Raw genomic sequence first — 21,436 nt, forward strand, 5'->3', positions numbered from 1 at the left:
TCTTCAGCTGCCTCATTCTCACCTCTAAACAAATACTGCCAGGCTTTTCTCTGTTTGCAGACTTCCATTTCATCAGAGAAATGTGGAATCGTAGAGTCGTAGAAAGGTTTGGGTTGGAAGGCATCATAAAGATCAAATACAATTTTGTGTATTTCCAAATAGATTTTTTTTTCTGGAGACACAGTTTTATGTATTGTTGAAAATAATTGCTGGATAAAACTAATATGAAGTTTTTGTACATTCTTGAAGATAACCCAAATAATATATATTTGTTTTAATGTTCTTGTATTTATAAGCAAAACCAAAGAAAATCTTTCTTTCCTGTTATGATTTAGTAGCATAACACAATACAATTATTTTGAGGATTAGATAGTTTTCACACAAGTTAACATCAAAAGTAATTTGTTTCTCTTCATTGCCTTTGATATTATTTTATCGAATGTTTCAGAGCAGTCCTTGTTCCCATACAATGCTATTATTAATAACCTTAATGTGTGTGAAGCTGATTCTTTTGTTTGGATATATAGATTTAATAGGTGGAATTGTAAAAAATTGTATTTTGACAATAAAAAACCCTAACAAAAAGTAGGTATAGACTGGCATTTAAAAAATTCTGAGTAATCTAGAAAACTCTTTTGCTTAAGGTCACTTAATTATATTTGATCCATCTGTCGAGGTTGAACATAACTGCAAGTGCTGAATGCATAAATTAGTTGGCATGCCAGTTGAGTTATTTTGTACAAAAAAAGGCTATAGTCTCAATGAAATGTGAGTTTGAAATTGTTTTTCAATTTTATTTTCTAGAAAAGAAAGATGTCACGCAGAGCTTGGAAAGCTACACGGCAAAATGCCCTGGGACAATGGAAGTCATCACTCTTCCAGATGGTTTGAAGCTACCTCCTGTTCCCTTCACCAAATTGCCTATTGTGAAGTAAGACCAAAACACAATCTTTAACTTTTTCACAGTACCTGTCAGATTTTAAAGGATACTGAAAGGATGCAGTCATCTCACTTTATGCGTGTGGATCACAGGAACATGGAAGAATGTCAAAATGTCAAATTGTTTTGAGAAGCTCTTGATCAAAAATAGAGCCTTTGACCAGAAAATACTTTGTGGCCTTTAGTTTCAGAAAGAGAGAACTTTTGTTTTTTGAAGAACAGTCCTTCAACAGTTTGTTATTCAATTGAAGGAAGGTATTTTGCTACAGCTGAGATTTTAGTTGAATACTTGATCATTTCAACACTGAAGGTCCAGGAATTGGATGCAGTCTCCATCCACAGAGCTTGGAACTCACCTGGAAATGGTGCTTTTTGTACCTCTCCCTTTCCAGATGCTGCATTTTCAAACTGGCACCTTCAAGCTGGCCTGTTCTAAATCTCAGTTCCATTCAGGCACATCATGCAGTCAGGCCAATGAATAATAACTTGCTCAGGTTGAAGCCTGGCATGAAACATTAGAGAGGGTCAGAAAGAGACAAATACCCACTGGGTATCAGTAATAGAAGACTGAAAGAAAATATTTTCTTTTGAAGGAAAGATAATTCCTATTCAGAAGAAGTATGCTGAATAGTGAAGAAAATGGGGGAAATGCTGATTGAATCCTCCTTAATGGGAGTCATGAATTTAGTCATAGCATCATAGAACCATGGTATAGATAAAACTGGAGAAGACCTTTGAGGTGATCAAGTCCAACCATTAACCCAGCACCACCACCATGTTCACCATTTAACCATATCTTGAGATGCCACATCCACACATTTTTTGAACACTTTAAGGGATGGTGACTCCACCACCTCCCTGGGCAGCCCCTTCCAATACTTGACAACCCTTTCCATGAAGAAAATTCTTCTAAGATCAAATTTATAACCTCCCCTGGTGCAACTTGAGGCTGTTTCCTCTCATCCTGTCACTTGTTACCTGGGAGAAGAGGCTGGAAGAAGAGGCCAGTTAGAACTCTGACAGGAGATTCCCAAGACTTCAGTGGGAAAGACTTCATGTCAATGAAAATGTTTTGTATGCTGAGAGAAGGGGACAAACATATCCACACATCATCAATTTGTCTTGACCTGGCTGTGTTTTGAATGTTGGGAATAGCTCCTTCTGTTTTGTTGTGGGGCAAGGAACCCAGCATCAACTTTATTTAACATTTAAGAACTGCTGCTCCTCTCCTCCTCCTTCTTGTCTGTTAAAATTTCTATAAAAGCCATAGTAATAAAAATTTGTGCTCCAATACAATTTTAGTTGAATTTAGATATAAAGGCTCCAGTTACATCTGCCCAGCAGATCTGGTGCTGTAGAGCTGCCCAGCCTATTGGGAACCAGCTGTGCTGCTGGACTGTAGAGCTCTCTGACCTAAATTGTGCTAATTTTTGTGACATCAATTATAAATGTGTGGAAATGTCATTTTGATGAATGTTGAATAACCTTAGCTTATGATTCAACCCATGTTAGAGCCCTGTAGAAACACACATTTACTGATGGGGATGACTTCTATTTACTGTTGGCATTTCATGGTCTAATGAGTTTTAATCCATTTAATGTGGGGTGCTTATTTTGGATGTGGATTTCTTAATCAAAATACTGTCAGACATGGAAATAGGAACACAGTGAAATAGGAACACAGTGGCAATGTTACCTTTTCTCCCCAGTACTTTAAAAGCAATAGAAGAGATTTGGCAAAGCAAAATCACTATATTCTATTACTCATATTCAATATAAAATCATCATCTGGTATTTTCTTAGATAAAAAATGCACTATTTCCATTTTTATGGTTTACCTATGTTAAAGGTAATTGTCTTGCTAATCTATTTAAAAGCAGAAAATTTTCTTTCTTTTCACCACTGCTGGTTTTAGTCATCCTTACATACTTTCCTTACTACTTCAAATTGATCAGTGCCATTTTTTTCCTTCCCTCTGTTTTCTTAGTATAGTGGGATTTCTTAAAAAAAAAAAAAATCCTTTTCCATCTAAGCAAGGTTGTTTTTAATTAACATTTTCCAAATATAGGATTTTGATCTTCTGGGTAGCTAGTGAAATCAGTAATTCTTAATTGTCACTCATTTGCATTCAGTGCTGTCAGGCCAGGGGACCTGACTGAAGCTTTTCACTCAAAGGAATTAAAAAATCTGCCCTCTTCTGTGTCTGACCTGTGAGGGTACAGCTCTCTGACACATGTTGGAGGAAAATTCCTTCCACTGTCATGCATTCAGTTAAAGCAGGTTATCCACCAGTATTTATATAATAACCATGAAGGAGGCAAAGCACTTTCCTCTGTATATCAAAGAAAATTCCTTTTTATTACTGCTATATCAAATTCAATGTTTGTTTCCTCAAATAAGTACAATTCACACTTTTGCTTTAAGTTGCATTCTAATTTGTAAAAAACTCTATCAGAAGAGGTTTAAAAATATGAAATATCAGGAGTCTCTTACAGTTTCCTTCTTATTCCTCAGGCTCATTGGCTGCAATTTTTATATGATTTTGATGCCCACACTAAGTATCGCCAACATGTAACATATGGATGTGATTTATCTCTTATTCAATCTACTTGTAGTGTTATTTAGTAATTTCTTATCAGGTGCTTTGTTTCACAGAGAGAACTCTGTGTAGTGTTCCTCTTACAGCTTCATTATTTTTCAGCAGAAACACATTATCTTGGTTTCTTGTGTGTGTCTACTTTCTATTAGTGTGATACTGATATATCTGTTCTTTATTGTGCTGAGTTCCTGATTAGAGGTAATTAGGTGTCCTACAGGTTTATAGAATGCTGCTGATTTTACTGAATATCCACCAATTTATTGCTTGTTCTTCTGCCCAAAGTTTAGTCTTTACTTTCCCCTCAGCATTGGAAGAGCATTGATTTCCCTGCATGGCATTGTAGGGAATTGGGTATAGCAGGGATGAAATCTGATAAATCATTTGTTTTCTGTTTGTAATTGCTTTCTGGTTGTTTAACAAACCCACTCAAAGTTCTGGGACATTTTCTTCCTTCCAGCACCTACTCTGCATTTTCACTGTATTAAAATCAGCTTTATTCACTGTGGAGAAGCTTCTTTATTTGTGTTGCCTAGTGAAATCTTGTCTGGATTCTAGTTTGGGTTTTGTTGGTGTCTAAAGAAGATTTTTTTCCTTTGTTGTTTATTTTTTGAGAGCTTTCTGAAACTTTAGTTTCCTTGGGTTGGTGTTTCTTCCTTTTGTACTGTAAATGTTTGCTTCAAGTTTTCCATTTCAGATATTCTCAGACTGATATTTCATATTTATCAGGGTTTTATTTTTTAACACAGCCACCTGTTACAAAATAGAATAAATGAAATAATTAGAAATTTCTTTTACTCAACAGATCTGTGAAGCTCTTGAACCTCCCAACCAGTCTCCGACCTCACAAAATGAAAAATTTACTTGGTCAGAATGTGTCAACTAAAAGCCCCTTCATATATTCTCCAATTATTGCACATAGTCGTGGGGAAGAACGAAATAAGAAAATAGGTAAGAATAATTTACAATATTACAGAATCTTCTGTGGTTAAGGAAAGCAAATCTGAACTTTGCTGTCTTTTATTTGAGATAACCAGTGTTTTAGCCTCAAGTCCTGAAGGAACAAATCTTTTTTTCTCTGGGGCAGAGTTTGATATTCAAAAGAGGAATAAAGTCTCATAGATGGTAATATTGATTTTTCAGAAGAGATAAACTAGTTTTATTTTCTTCTCAAACAAAAGAAAATTCAGGGAAAACTTAGTTCTGACACGCTCTGCTTGGCAGCCATCACCATTTCAGTGCCCTGGGGAAAATGCACTGTTGTGGTTTTTCCTTTTCCTATTCTGGTTTCATATAAACTCAGAGTGATGAACTGTCTTCTTTTACTCAAGGACAGGTCAGACAAGTGGAAGTTTTTCAACCCTGTTAGGAATATCAGTAGTTTCCTTTTTATAAAGCTTGTAAAGCCTGTCAGTGCAGTAATCATGCCATTGGAAAAAGATCAGAAGTTTGTTTAAATCCTGGATGAAGTTACAAATATTGGTGGTTCTTTTTGTGGCCTTTGTGCATATCATGTAGGTGATAATTTTTACCAGAGGCATAAATGTCAGCACAAAAACATCTGTGTGACTGTGGAACAGAACTGATTGTAAAAACTTCAGAAACTTGCAGGGTGCTTTAACTTGGCTCCTTGTTCACTGGGCTGTGCCTGCCTGCAGGGCCAGCTCTCCAAGAATCTCTGTGGTTTCCTCTTTCCCACAAAAATGGGTTGTGCCCCTGCTGAGGACACTGATTATGAGTAAGGTGAAATCCCTCACCCTGAGAAGAACATGCACATTTTCCAGTTGGGTTTATGGTGATGTGTATTTTCAGTAAATAGCTGCAGCAGGAGCAGTTGGGATGCAGAGGCAGGGACGATGGTCTGGCAGTTCGGATGCACTTGGCTCAGTGTGACTTTGCTGCAGCACTGCTTCAATTTCAAAACAGAAAGGATAAGAAATGATAAAAAGATTAAGACGAATTAGTTAAAGGATAAATTGAAAAAATGTGCATGTAGGGGAACATCTTGAAGTGCTCTCTTGATTTCTCTTAATAATTTATTGAAAATTTAAGTACTATTAATTTTTCAACATTTAATCTCTTAGCTATACTGTGTCATGTTTTCTTCATTTAAATAAAATCTTATTCCCAGTTTTGTCACATAATTGTATAAAGCAGTATTCTGATTCCTTGATGCATACAAAAGGAACCTGCATTTTTTAACTGGTTAGGATTTGTTTCAGTGCTTTGTGTGGGAGATTTACATTTTACAGTGAACATTCTTCTTTTAGGATTTTATTTAGCCTAAGGAGATGTCTGATTGCTTCTGATCCTGTACAGTGTTTGTCTTTTGAAGTATATAAACATTGCAGTCACTGCTAAAAGCCTCTAATGTTTCAAAGTTTAATGAACAAAAGAAAATACAAAATAAAAGCAGATACTTCCTTTGAAAGAAGCTGAGAAATTTATTAACTTCAAAATTAATGAGAGTATTTTAATAGCATGTGTTTAACATTAATTAAAAACAACAATAACAAATGAACTGTTTTTCTTACATGGAGATAGTACTCCATATTTTGGTTAAATTATTATTTTACAGCAAAGGAAATCAAGCACTGCTGACAAACCAAAGGGAAACAAAACCCATTTAGAAAGTCTTGAAATGTTTTCAGCCTTCAACTTGATAAGCTTTTCTGATTGGAAACAATAACAGGGATAATTATATTGTAGTTAAATTGCTTTAATAGCATGCTAGTCATAAAAAATAAACCTACTGATTTTTGACATGAAGTGTTTTGTTGGTTTTGAGTGCTGATAGTCTAAAGCAGGAAGAATATATAATATAGTTGTGTTAGTAAGTCCAACAGCTCTGTCATACCTGTATTAGCTGATACAAATACAGCTCATTTTACCTTTTCTTTCAAAACCTTTTCCCCTAAGGGAGCAATTCTGTAGCATTGCCCACATTTTTCACAGGGGATTTCAAACTCATCTCAAAAACTTCCATTGATTCAGACTCCACCATGTCTCTGGGGAGGTTGTTCCACTGAATCACTGTTCTTACTGAAACAAAACCAAAAAAAAAGTAAGAAATTAAAACTTCTTTCAGTCCAACTGGTGTCTATCACCCTTGGTCTTCTTCCTGTGGCTCCTTATGAGGAAAGGACTTCTGTCCTCTTTATGCAGTCCTTGAAGTTCTGGAATACTGTGATGATATTGCCCCTGAACCTTCTCTTCACCCCAGAGAGGATATTTCACTCCTTTACTCCTTCCTTGCCTGTCCTTGATCACCTTTGTGGTGCTTGGGATCCTCTCCAGTCTGTCTGTGTCCCTGCCAGCTGTGGGACCAGAACTGGGCACAGCTGTGCCTCAAGCCCAGGGTGGAGTTGAGTGGTCACCTCTCTGTCTCTGCAGTGGAGAAGCAGATGGACTCAGAGCCCAAAGCAGATGGACTCAGAGCCCAAAGCTGATGGACTCAGAACCCAGAGCTGATGGACTCAGAACCCAGAGCTTATGGACTCAGAGCCCAAAGCAGATGGACTCAGAGCCCAAAGCAGATGGACTCAGAACCCAGAGCTGATGGACTCAGAACCAAAGCAGATGGACTCAGAGCCCAAAGCAGATGGACTCAGAGCCCAAAGCAGATGGACTCGGAACCCAGAGCAGACGGACTCAGAACTAGAGCAGATGGACTCAGAGCCCAGAGCTGATGGACTCAGAACCAGAGCAGATGGACTCAGAACCCAGCAGGGTGATGAGTGGAGGGATTGTCAGTCAGGGGACTGTTACAGGGGAAGGATGGAACCAGGTCACTGCACGTAACAGGAGGAAGGTTCCTCCTCCTCCTCCTCCTCCTCAGAATGTGACAAGTAGGACTTGCACCTTCTACAACAGGGGTGAGATTCTGGAATGAGAAGGCCAAACAACTGAAGAGGTGGCTGAGGGTTCTTCTGGGGCAGAGGGACCTCCTAAAGCAAGGTCCCCCAAACTCTGCATGACAACCTCCTCTGTTAGCAGTAGAAGTGTTGTCCTCATTGGAGACTCCCTCCCTTCCAAGGGGAGCAGAGGGCCCCATGTGCAGACCTGCCCAACTCAGGGGAGGTCTGCTGTCTCCCAGGGGCTCAGGAAAGGGACATCACTGGAAAATTCAAGTCTAGAAAGACCCTCTGATTACTGTCTGCTATTGGTTTTTCCGACTGGCAGCAACAAAACGACAAAGAGTAGTCTGAGGCCAATCAAAAGAGACTTCAAGGCCCTGGGACAGTTGGTGGGGGGATCAGGAGCACAGGGAGTGATTTCCTTGATCTTTCCAGAAGCAAGGAATAGCGTTGATAGGAACAGGCAGCTCCATTGATGCGTGGCTCCAAGGTTGGTGTAAACGGAAAAAATGTGGGCTTTTTGATCATGGGATGATCTATCAACACTTGGCCTGCTGACACCTAATGGGATGAGCCTTTCTTGGATGGGAAAAGGAGTTCCAGCACAGGAGCAATGGGGCTTGGTAACAGAGTTTTGAACTAGTTTGGAAAGGGGAAAGGGAGAAAACCAGGCTCCCCAGTGATAAGCAATGGGATTTTGTGCCAAGCCTTGAGGATCCTGATGGGATCCCTCAATCTGCTTCACCAGGAGTTGGCCACAAGGTACCACACCTGAAATGTTTCTACCCTGATGCCCACAGCATGAGGAACAAACACCAGCTGGAAGCTTTGGCCCAGTCCCAGAGGTTTGACATCATTGGCATACCTGAATCATGGTGGGATGAATCCTGGGCCTGGAGGGCCCTGTTGGGCTCAGAACAGACATCCCTCAGTGGTGATAGAATGTGGAGATCAGGACTGCAGTGCTGCTGTGCTACTGCAGGTGCCTCTGTTGCTGTAGTAAACCACAATGGTTAACTCTGTACCCGTGCAGGCTGTTTTGGAGGCTACAGAATGCACAAGACATCATGGACACTAATAAACAATTAAATATAAAATGCAGAGAACATCTCATACCACAGTGAATTTGAATGTTTTGTTTTAATCAACAGTTTTGCTTTTCAGGTTTCACAGTAATATAACCCATTAACATCTGTGAATGTATGTGTTTAATTTCCACTAGCATTAATTTGAGTTAAACATTTACATTAAGTACATCTCCCTTGAGCTCTCTAATATTGCCTGCAAAATGTAATCAGAAAGTAAATGATTGTGAATGTACAATTAGAGTACAGATTGCTTCAACTGTGCATTAAAGTCTTAGTATTGATTATCCAGGTTTTTTACTGGACATTTCCTAATATCCTAGTAAAAAACTGTTAGCAATGTATGTTAAAATCATTGGGTAAACTAGTAAGAACTAATCTATGTATGCTCTAATTTAGCTTATAATCATGATTTATTTAACAAATGTAATTAAGCCACCTTTTGTTTACTTGGACTGCAGATCCTCAGCTTGCAGGGAGAATCTTGCCACATTCAGAATCTGAATTCAGGTGTATGTGGTTCACTGTGAGAAATTTGGAATGTAAACAGGAGCTTGAGGGTTGAAAAGGTTATGAAGTGCTGATATAAAAGAATTTTTGCATTGAACAATTACTCAGAATTTGCATCTCTGCTGCTGTTCTCCATAATCTCCTACAGAACCATAGAATTACAGAATGGTTTGGGTTGGAAGGGACCTTAAAGATCATCCAGTTCCAACCTCCCTTGCCATGGGCAGAGACACCTTCCACTAGTCCAACATTACCTGCTTAAATTATAAAACTCAAAAAATATTAAAATTGGCAGAGTGAAGTATCTTTAAAGTTGGCCTCCCTTGTGCTAAGATATAAACTGCAGTACATCTTTTTACCTGGCCCACTTTACTTCACTGTCTATTTACTCCATATAATCAGCTGTGCCTGTATGAAGACTTGTGATTTTCTTCTTCCAGTTGTGTTCATTTCTTACCTGGTTGATTCTTCTCCAGGTCTCTAATATCAAGGCCATGTGTACTCTACATAACTCCAAGTATGGAAACCTTTAAATGTTGAACATGAAGGATGTGTTGAAGTAGTGTTTTGAATTGATGCCTGAGTTATTTTTGCCAATGAAGCACTGGGTCTTTAGAGCACTGTTGTTGTGTTAATGAATGTTTCCAGTCTCTTCACCCATTGCTTTGCCTGGGATTTACAGCTGGTGTCACACAATGCTCTTGAGTAGGACTTGGGCTGTGGAGATTACAGAGAGATATTAAGCATTATAGCAATGTGACAGCTCAGCTGGTGCTGTTTATTTATAACCCTGTGATTAGGTAATTCCTGCCTTAATTCTGTGATTATTCCTTGCAGACTTCCAGTGGGTCCAGGGAGATGTGTGTGAAGTCCAGCTGATGGTGTACAACCCTATGCCTTTTGAGCTCCGAGTAGAAAACATGGTATGCATCTTTCTAAATCTTCTCTTTCTGCTATTTTCTGAAGAAGAATCTCATTTAGACTTTCAAACATGTTTTTGTATAAATATTCTTTAAAGATGGTTTAAGCCAGCATAACCTCAGTTTAACGATGTGGTGTTATCAATTGTCTTATATTTTTGGTGATGAGGTATTGAAAAGAAAAATCTCTGCAACTCAGGATCTTTAAATACTTTACTGGCACTGACCCATAAATCAGTTCTGTACATTTCTGCATTGAGTAAAACTCCTGCTACATGATTTACATAGACTAATTTTCAACTAATAATTATACCTGAAACATAATAATTATTGTACACTTGTTACTGTTGTTTAAAAGTCCACATTCATCCTTGCTTTTCAAATTCTCATTCTGACCACAGTTTAAAAAAATGATGAACTAAAATAGTTAGATATGAGAAGCCTTGGGTTTTAATAAAAACTTCAGCTCATGGATCTGTTGTTCCCAGTGATTTTTGTTATTTGAAAACACTCTAATCAGATGATCAGAAGGGAGTGAAAAAAAATGAAAAAATGGCCAAACCACTGGAGAAATATGTGAGATTGGAAGGATCAAGCCCAAGTTCTCTACTACTTAAGCTGGCTGCTTGCAGTGCATCCTGAAAAAAAGGAAATAGTGGGGTTTTTTTCCCTTTCTTTATTCCAGCTAACAGGATGTAAAAAAATTGTTACCCATTTAAAGGTTAAAAGTTCTGTAACTACCAGACCAACTTAATATCCACTCAGTCCTAATCCTGTGTTTTCCTTTACGTTAAATATTTTTACCTTTAGTATTGCTTTAAATATAAATCACATCTCTTAGAGCCCTTTGTTCTGTCAAGGTAATTGAATCAGTGTACATTTATTTGCTCATGATTTTTGTTTGGGTTTTGTTTTTATTGATATGTCTACTGCAGTGTCTAGTCAAACAAGTTGACCTAAATTACTGATAATAAACCACATATAATAAAGTGGTTTTCCATGGGAAGTGAACATGCCCAAAGATTTTGTTTTTATAGCACAATAAAGTTAATCCTTGGAAGCTAACATGCTGCTTTCTCCAGCAGCATTTTCAATCACCTTCACAGAAGTATTCAAATTTTTTAGGGATTAATAGAAAAAGTAGTTGTAAAGCTGCACATCAGAAGAGTCTCTGTAGGAATTAATTGATTAAGAACATTTTGAGTGACAGTCTGATTTGTATTGTGTAAATAATGATGTTATATATTTAAAAAACTTGGAAAATTTCTTAATGAGGAAATTCCTTCTGAGTGCTTACATGCAGTTATTTGTGTAGATCTTCACGACATCCATTCCCAGAGCAAATTAATTGTAGTAGCACCAATGCTTCTCTTTACTGTTCTCATGATAAAGTTCTGTCTTGGAATTAACAATGAATTCCAGTTCCACTGGAAAGCACAAGAGGAATTAATTTGCCAACTAGATGCAAATCATTGATTAATGTAACTCTAGTCAGTGCTTTGAGAAATTCTGCTCCTCACTAATGTGTTCACTTGGAGAAATTAGTTGATTTTGGTGGATTTGTATCTTTATCAAGACTGTAGCAAGTTGAGGAAAGTGCTTCTTCCCCTTGATTTGGAATTTTAGAGACAATTTCTTTTGGAGCTGAGGCCAGTTTGGAAGTCCCGAAATGACAAAACCACTGACATCTGTTCAGCCTGTAGAGGAGAGGAATATCGGGGTAATTCCTACTGCTCTGCTCAATCCCAAAATGGGAAAGTGCAGCAAAATCAGAGTTGGGCTCATCCAGAGGTTCCCAGCTGAGGATGAGAATCAGGGAATGAGCTCCAGCCATGGGAAACCTCCCTCCCTAATAAAAACTCCCTTTTCCCAAGCACAAGGGGATCATACACTGGGGCTTCTTGTCCAGAGAGAACCTGACACCTCCATCTTTAGAAATCTTCAGAACTTGAGTGAACAGGGTATGAAAAACTTAAACGATCACCAAAATTACTCCTGTTTTGAGCACTGGGCTAAACAAGATGACCTCTACAATTTCTTTCCAAACTAAGTTGTTGATTTTCCAGTCTCATCTGTGAACTTTGTGGAATGTGGAAATAGGCATTACTTTATCATAAGAATAAACTCTTCTGTTTTCATTTTAATAATTCAGAGTGCTGGTTAATATTTTAAAGTGGTGTGTTTTATTATTAACATGTACTCATGCCTGCAGTTCCTATACCCTTTTCTTGTCTGATTTCTTATCAGGTATCACATTCCTTCAGATTATTTAGTTTCACAGATTTAGTTTCATAGCAAGTGTATCCTTTTCTGTCGTTTAGTGGCAGTTTCAAATTGTCTTCCCCACAACTTTTTTCCTCCTGCCTGACTCAGCACCTCACCTTTGCAAGATCATCCAGGCTTGTTTCCAATCATCTTTGAGCTGTCCATTGCTTGGTTTAATTTTTCTTTGTCCTTTCCATTCTCCACCATTCACCAATATATAACTGTACTGAAATCTACAGTCTTATTTATTTTTTTAAATTTTCCCCCGTCCCTCAATTTAGATTTGTTGTTCTGATAAATTACTCATTTCTTGAGTTAAATGAAATCCAAGATTTTGCCATGGTACTTTTCCTACTGTGTCTTTCTTTTTGTTGATTTACTCTTGTGATGGTAAACAAGTTAGCATTGAGCACAGGTTTTTAAGGAGAATGATTCTCCATGGAAAGGCTTCCAGAGCTTTTTCATTAATTGAAGTATTAATGCTGAGTCCATGTAGGTTAATTGAGGTGTGCTTAAGTAAAAGGCATTGAATTTCTAGGCTTGATGTGAGACTGTGGACACAAGACTTTGATTAGTGTTGCTCTGATGATAAACCCTGAACATTGATTTTCTTTGTTATTTTATTTTATTGTTCTCAAGGATCTTGGCCCATTTTTGTTGTTTTTACTGTTAATTTCCTGCCATGAATAGTCCTAATTTGGGACTCTAATTAGGTACCTATTATTCATTCCTGCCCCATTTCTGTGTTCATTTTCTTTTTCTATTTCATGTTTCTATTTTGTCCATGTAGTCAGAAAGCTGCTCCAATGGAAAGTGCAGTAGTGTTTGTAAAATGACAAATAATTCAATCATGGAGCATGGTATTGATTAGCTCCCACAATTATGTGAGTCAATAAAGTGGAATAGGAGAGATCTTGGGGTTGATCAGAGCAAATGCTTTAATAAAACTCAGCAAGTACTTCAAATCAGCAGAATGAGAGATAAAAATGAGCCCAACCACAACTGGCTGTGATGGGTTAGACAGAATATTCCTGCCAGGCTGGTGCTGGGGGACATCCACCTGGAGATGGGATGCTCAGCTGTGCATTTGTGCCACCACTTCCCCTTTTCTGCCAGGAGTGTTGATTTCTGAATGGCCTTGTTCAGGTCTGTGAGTGATGGTCTCCAGCCCTTGTGCAGTCTGTTCTGCAGTTACTGCCATTACTGCAGTTTTCTGTGCAGGAAAATATGATCTTCACGTTTCAGGCCTTCAAAAAAATCCAAAAAAGCTCTGGGAAATCTCCAGTGGATTTGTTTTGTATCTTGAGACAAATGCAAAAAGCAGTTAACAGTACAATCTGGGGAGATCAACTGCTAAAATGCACATGAAGATGCAGTGCAAAATGTTATGTTCTCTAAGATTTTAACTGCTTTTTCATATTTTTTTTAATCAAGTTTCCTATTAAAAGCAAAAAAAAACCCCAAAAAACAAAAACAAAACAAAAAAACCAAACCTGAGGCATTTTGAGGTAATGTTATGTATTGAGGGAAAGCATTTTCTCTGCTCTTGCTGTGGAAAATACAGCCATGGTTCCAAGAAAGCTACAAGATTTACAAACAGTGTAAACTGTATTTAATAAATAAATATCAAGAAAAAAAAAAAGCTACCGCCTAACCCACGGGAATGTTATAATTTATAATACTTAATTATTATTCAAGAATTAAGTATTTGTTCTGTGGTTCTCCTTCTGTTTGGGACCTGTATTTATTTGAACACAATCAGGTGTGGTATTTTGATTAATGATGCTTTAAATTGTGCTATTAGTCAAGAGCTCTATGTTGATGTTTAAAAAGAGCATCTAAAATTTTGGTAAATCTGAGTGTATGATCAACCCCACAACTTTGCTTATGATGGTTTGAATTGTTTCCATGAACTGCTCTTTCCTGAGTTCACATCTTTTGCTGCTTCTGCTGTCTTGAGAGAATATTTAATTACTGCTACACTACATTTAGTGGAGACTGTATTAGTCAAGAATGTACACAGAAAGGTGAAAGGGGAAAAAGAATAAAAATGACTCTGTTTGGTGTTTTTCTAGGTCTGCCTCAAATTACCATATTAGAAATAGTAGGGAAAATTTTCTTTAAAATAAATATTTGACAGTTTTTGTGTAAAGTATTTGACAACATGGTATACAAGTATGTTCAGCATGGAAACTAACTTTGAAGGTCGCGTTACTTTAAAAAAAGAATGATTGCATTTTGGGATTGGTAAGTAAAGCCTAAAAAAAGCAGTTACATACTCATGTTATTTTAACAGCATCCCCAAATGCTGCCATTTACATGCAAGTGGTTTTGTTCCTCTAAAACTAAAATGAGATTTGAAGTGATTGAAAGACATGCTGTGATAAAAACATGCATACATTCTCTCTAAGACAATTTAAATTGTTTTATAAGAATACAAATAATGTAAACATTTTTTTGTGTATACATGACTCATACATTCCCTAGAGGAAACCTTGGATTTGGATGGTCTTTTTCTATAGGGTCAGAAAGAGAAATGATTACCAAGTGGAGGCAAAATGATTAGTAAATATTACTACTTGAAATAATGTAATACTAACTCTAAGGAAAAGAAATCAAACACATTTCCCTACTTTTGGTGGTGTGGCTGAAATTTTGTAGTTAATGGGTGTGAGAGTACTTGAGCCTTTATTAGGTTTTCACTGTTAAACTGCAAAATTTCAGGCACCAGAGGGCAATGTTGGGCAAATATTGCAGAATTGTGCAATTCAGCAAATTGTGCTCTTGAAATCATCTTTCAGACATTCTAAGATATGTCACTGTCTTTTAAAACTCACTTGTGTGGCCTAAGTATTAAGGGTAAATATCTTGATTTCAATTTATATCTGGAAATCTGAAGTCTAGATGATTTTTATATCGATTTTTTCCCCCATTTAGATTAATTTTAATGCTTTCTTAATGTCTTTACTTTTCAAAACTTTGAAGTTTTACTGAACAGTAGAACTCTGAAAGTGGGGGAATAGACTGGTGCTTTCATGTTTTTGTATTAGTGCACTTGGAGCTCTTCAATTTCTAGTCCAGGCATAGTGTGTGCTCAGTGCAGGTGTTTTGGCATTTGCATTCTGTTTGTTCTCTAAAAAATCCCTTTGTTTTCAAAGTTTGCAGTACATGCTAGAGAATATTTAGGGGTCCCTGTCAGTTTTTTTATTTACATTTGCTACAGCTGGTAGTAAACAAGACACTGGAGGGTTTGTGGGGTTTTTATCACTGATTTTGCAGGACTTGAAGTCCTTGGATGAAAGTTTTTAGATGAGATGAAACCTGAATAATTCAAATAGATTTGAATATTAGGCCAAGTGATACATCATTGGTTTTGAGACTAAAATAAAGTTTAAAAGCCTTCTGTACCAATTTTAAAAGTGAGTTGTGAAGCGTGTTTTGGTCAGTTTTTGTTTGTGTTCTAAGGTTTACTTCAGCCAAAGCAAAACCAGCAGAATTGTGGTGAAAATTGAGGCTACATCAGTATTAAAGAGAGAATGTTCATCCCATTTCTGTGGGGTGAATCCCACTGGAAGGATTAATGTGGGAATCAAAGAGGCTCAATACTCTGATACACTGGGTAGTGAATATTTAGAAAGACAAAGTTAGGTTTTACTTGTGTTTTTGTGGATGGTTTCTGACGGCTGAAATATGTATGTGAAATGGGAGGAAAATAAAAATTCAGTAGAAATGAGGGTGTGACAGAGTATTTACTTACAACTCAAGTACAATGGTGAAATGGAATTTTGTGCAGTCTCAAGGACAGAGTTCTCTAATGCAGCTTACCACAAAGCCAGAGTAGCTTTGGCTGTATTAGATGCTGTCTCAAGAGTGTCAAGTCCATGAAGAAGTAATTGCTAGAACAAAGATTTTACAGATTTTTGGGAGTGTTATGTGTTTTTTTGTGGCTCAAGCCATCAGTTTTTTATCTCTCTTCACAAAAATATGTTCCTCTTTAACAGCATTCTCAGTTCTCATTAAACATACACACAAGAGTTGAGATTTAATGCAGCTCTGCTTACTGCTTTTATTGATGGAGGTCTTTGTAGCATCTTTATTCAAAAATAAAAATAAATACATGTATAGAAAAAACAATGGGTAACTTGGATTTATATGCTTTTCAAAATCAATTTTACTTTTTATAGCACATTCTATGCTCAAGCATCTTCAATTCATTAGCCAAGCTTAAAGAAAACTCCCAGTCTACTAAGAACAGTAATGCTGTGTTCAGAAATTTCTTCAGTGATTTTTTTTCTGCCTCATTTCTCATTTTGTCCCATGTTTTAAATTTAGAATGCTAAAAGATTTCTGTGACACTAAGGGAGTAACTGCAGGCATTTAGGCTTGAGAGGATCAGTTCAGCAAAATGAATGCATTATTCCAACTCACTGAAATGTTTAGGTTGGATGGTTAAGCTAGACTTGCCCTGTTATCTGTAAATACTTTTTTTTTTCCTTTTAGAAAACATATTTTGGGCATATAATTAAACCTAAGCAAGATCTGTGATTGATGTTTGACTTGCACTATCAAATATTCAAGTTAAAGTCACAGGTACAATTAAATGTAGGTACAAAACAGCACCATGCAGATGATATCTGTGATTTTTTTTACTGTGCTTTGGTGTCAATTTTTATTAGTTTTTCATACGTCATTCCCAGCTCAGTTCCTGGAACACGTTTCCATGCTGAATACAAATCCTGCTGTAATTCTGGCTGCACACTGCAGTCACTGCAACTCAAACCCCAGAATAACTGCTATGAGTAAATGGGAATAAATCATAAAGGTTTGGCTGATGTAATGCATGGGAATAAAATATAAGAATGTAGCATAAAAATGTAAGTGTATATCATAAATGGATTTATCTGTGTAATGTGTTTTTTCAGGGTCTCTTGACAGCTGGAGTAGAATTTGAATCTCTCCCTGCTGCCCTTTCCCTCCCTGCAGAATCTGGGCTCTATCCCGTGACTCTGGTTGGTGTTCCCCAAACCACAGGGCAGATCACTGTCAATGGTAAGGGATTGACTCTCACTCCTTGTTGGCAGAACAACCTGAGCTTTACACCCCTGTGGGTTGCATGGCTTTGTTTGCCATGTGTGTGTTCACCAATCTGAATTCTCCTCAGCAAGTAAAAGAAAAAAGGAATGCAGGGGATCTGTTCCCTGTACCAGGCTTCATTAAAAACAGCCTGATGAATCACTTGGCTGCAGTAACAAGCACATTCTTGGAGTATCTCATGTGTGAGAGGAAGAGGATAATGAACTCCAGCTCCCCTTTATTAATGCTTTCATTTGGAAAGCTTCTGAGGAGGATTACTTGAACTTTTTTCTTAAGAATGCAGGAGATAATCTTGCAGGGTTTTTTTTTCCCTTAATTAATCGTGTTTGTGTAAGATTACAGAAATTTTTCCAGATTGCTTCCGTGGAAACAATTTAGCCTGGGTGTATGGCCTGCTGCAGTCAAGATATCATTTCATTCATAAGCCTAAATAAAACTATTTGTAGTAAGAAAGAAAATTAAAGAGCTTTTACAAAAGGCTAGCAGACCTAGAGAAGGAGGCATATGTGGAGAGGATGGATTCTACATGTAGTAGGAGTGAATCATCTTACCAAATCAGATTTTTAAATATGTCTTCCTGGAATGCAAAGTTAGGATACAGGATAAGAACCATTTTAGTAAAGCTAAGCACTAAAAGAAGATGGCTTTGAACTTGAAGACACTCTGTTCTCACTGAGTGTTTCTTAAATGCTTTTGTGTCTGCTCATAAAACAATTTTTCATGTGATTTTTTTTTTCTCAGAAACTATTTTGGTAAATACAGAATAGCATCAAAGCACTCAGAACATTTGTACTGTAGTTGTCTCCTTTTGAGTTCCACATACTAAAAATGTATTGCAAGTACAGGAGTTGATTTCTGTACTTGGCAGCTTTTTGTATGTCAATGTATCAAATTTTCCTTCAGATATAACTCACAAATATTGCCTGGTAAGGAATCAGTGGAGAGATATTTTTCCACTAAATTGAACTTTCAGAAGCTGTGGTCTTTCATGGCAGGTGTTTGTGTTTATGCATGCATATTTTTTCCATTAATAATTTCCTTTAGGATTCTTCTATCCTTCTAGATGTAGTTGAGATTCTTTCCCATAAACATTTTTCTGAGGAAACAGGGAATATATGGTGAAGGTTGACATATTTTATGTGCCCCAGGGAATTTGGTGACAGGTATAAAATGGTGTCCGTACTGTGACTTGTGATGTTGGTCTTCTAAAGAATTCTGCAGAAGTCACTGTAATGCATTGTAGAAATCAGAGGCTCTTTGCAATTTCTTTTATTTTACATGCCACAGATGCAGATGTGACCATGTGTTTGTACATTGTCAGGTAGTTATTAATGTTGTTATTTCAGGGGTTTGAAAGTCCTGTACTTACTATGTGTCCTGAGAAGAATTTCCTGTGGAGAAGGTAGTGATTTGGGTAGCAGGTAGATTGACAAGATCTGGCCAGGAGACTTAGTACTTTTAGACCTGCCAGAAAACAGAACAGTTCACAACATAACTGGTGTTTTCTTCTAAAACTCAGGTTATCATACTTCAGTTTTTGGTGTCTTCAGTGATTGCCTTCTGGACAATCTGCCAGGAGTGAAGACCAATGGCTGCACTGTTGAAGTCATTCCAGCTTTGCCAAGGCTGCAGATCAGCACCTCCCTTCCAAGGTGAAAAATTAAATTAAATTATGATTTTATTTTGTCATATTTAAGTGTTAGTCACATGCTGAATTAAGGCTCTTTTACCTGAGTGTATAATCAATGCTTAAGTAAAACAGGACATAATCTAAATCTGCATTATTTGTTTCAGAATGCAAATCTGAAGTTTTTGTTTTACTGCTTGAAACCATGGAATTTCACAGAAATATGCAGAAATAATTTTGCAATTTTTTTTTTTTTTGTGGTCAAAACTTTGGTTTTGGGCAAAGAAGGATGTATCAAGCCGAGAATTCACTGTTTATATCTTAACAATCCAGTCCAGGCATGACTTTTAATTCAGCTCAATTATCACAGAAGAAAGGAAAAAAATAAGAGAGAAAAATATACAGAAAAAGAATCACTAATAGGTACATGTACCTTTATACAGTAACTGAAAACATAATTTGTTTTGCTTTTTAGCATGCAATTCCATTATACTTTTGTCTCAATATGAGGGGGGGAAAAAGAAATTCCTTCTTCCCTTTCACTCCACATGCTCAAATTTCAGAGCCCTGAAATGCTAACAGTACATGACAGTACATTCTGAATGATCAAAAAACACTTGGTTGAAGTCCTTGTCACAGATCTGTTCTGAAAGACTGAAATCTGCTCCTGTTTGTGGAGGCTGCTTGTCTTGTGGTAAGGAAGGACAGGGTGAAAGGGAAGGATGGCAGGAATACCTGCAAAAAGAAGTGGAATTATTGGTCATTAATCTCAGTAACTTCTGTCCTTGATTCCTTCTGACCACTCTGCATTAGCACAGGAAGTACAGTCAGGAATGGAAGCTCTGCCCATCTGTCTTGTTCTGCAACCTCCTTCCCTCATTCATGCTCCAGAGGGTTCACCTCTAGTCACTGTTTCACTTTTCACACTGGGAATTTTTCCCAGGACCCTCTGCTGTGAGGTTTATCCCTGCCCTGTCCACTAAATCTGCTCATTGTAGTGACCTGCTCTTGGTTTTTGGTTTCATTTCCCCTTCCTTACAGTTTTTGCAGGTAGCTTAGCAAGCTTTCAGAGTTAGAATATGTATTCTATATTGCTTGAAATCTGACTTGTCTTATGCATAAATTATTAATTTTTGTCCTCGATTGTTCTAAAAATTAGAATGGAAAACGTTATTTAGTGTCTTCAGCAGTAGTTTCTGCGAGTTCCAAGAATAGTGATTGGAGTAACCAGGACAGGCTTTTAACGTTTTCATCATCATTATTTGTTTGTCACATTTTGTAGGTCTGCTCATACACTTCAGCCTTCTTCAGGGGATGAAATCTCCACTAATGTGTCTGTCCAGCTGTACAATGGAGAGGCCCAGCAGCTCATCATTAAATTAGAAAATATTGGGACAGAACCTTTGGAGAAACTGGAGGTGACAGCAAAAACAGTCAACACTAAGGGTGTGTATGCTAATGGAAATAATCATGCTGACTTCTTTATTAAAAGGGAGATTATTTGTGTTATACTTCTTTTAGGTCAGTTTAGAATAAATATCATAGTCTCCATTACAGAGCTGAAATAATTCAAATAATATTTTTATTTTATTTTTATTGTAGGAATATAGAAATGAAAGAGAATGTAAGGAAATGTAGAAAGATGAAGGAAATTGTAGAACCATCTCTGTGTTAAAGGGTCACCTGCTTTTTAAAAATCTAGATTTAATTGCAGTGTTACTTGGGGAAAAATTCTGAGGCAATTACTGGTAAAGAGGAAGAATCTTGGATCTAAATTATTTTCTCCTTATGTCTAAATATGCTGATTAGTTCATTAAATAAATTACTATTAGCAGTAATGTTGTCCTACTTGAGGGAGTGGAAGTAAATAAGCCTGTTTCTATCTTACTCAGTGAGCAGTAAGAAAAAAAAAATGGAGAGAAGACTTTAAAAGACAAGGCAATAAATAAAATAAGCTATTGTGAGTTAAAAGAATAATTGAAGCTCTGGATGAAATACAGCACATCCCCTGAGTACACTTAATTCTCTTGAAATGCTCTGTCCGTGTTAGTATTAAAAAGTGGTCTGATAGGTGAATCCAGTTTTTGTTTTGTGATGTTTTATTTTTTTTTTTTGGTTTGTCCTCTGAGGGATTGTTATGGAAATGATCTTAACAGAAGTACTGCAGGTGACAGGCAGCATAATCTTTACTGACAGTAGAAATACCTTATTTTATTGCAGGTTTTATTCTGTCAGTGCCAGAGCATTTAAATTCACTGTGATACCTTGTGATTTCTGTTCATTTCAGTATTCAAGCTCATGATTTTTTTATAACAGAGTATCCCCTTCTTCACAACCTCAGAGAATAGGAGTTGTCAATCATCTCAAAATACAGTTTTGGTCTGAGACTTGTTACCAGGAATAATTTTAGGAGTTTAAACATATGATGACTTACTATTCTTAATGCAGAAATTCCAACATGCTCCTCATGGGCCAGGGGCTGCATGTATGGAACGGGGAGGCCAAATAAAGGTGAAATGGAGAAATACTCAGGTGAAAACTGA

The 21,436-nt window shown here is 37.1% G+C and overlaps 1 protein-coding gene across 3 annotated transcripts in view; it reads left to right on the forward strand.

Moving 5' to 3' along the window:
• TRAPPC9 (trafficking protein particle complex subunit 9) overlaps window positions 1-21,436 on the forward strand; it is a 453,375-nt gene that overhangs the window by 41,726 nt on the left and 390,213 nt on the right. For all 3 annotated transcript variants that reach the window (XM_021532473.3, XM_021532475.2, XM_077781898.1), the window contains 6 exons: window positions 805-931; window positions 4,341-4,486; window positions 9,825-9,910; window positions 17,095-17,221; window positions 18,786-18,918; window positions 20,176-20,339. In XM_021532473.3, the coding sequence (XP_021388148.1) occupies window positions 805-931; window positions 4,341-4,486; window positions 9,825-9,910; window positions 17,095-17,221; window positions 18,786-18,918; window positions 20,176-20,339 (783 nt within the window). The remainder of the gene's footprint in view (window positions 1-804; window positions 932-4,340; window positions 4,487-9,824; window positions 9,911-17,094; window positions 17,222-18,785; window positions 18,919-20,175; window positions 20,340-21,436) is intronic.

This window comes from Lonchura striata, chromosome 1 (assembly GCF_046129695.1).
Source record: "Lonchura striata isolate bLonStr1 chromosome 1, bLonStr1.mat, whole genome shotgun sequence".
NCBI classification, from domain to species: domain Eukaryota; kingdom Metazoa; phylum Chordata; class Aves; order Passeriformes; family Estrildidae; genus Lonchura; species Lonchura striata.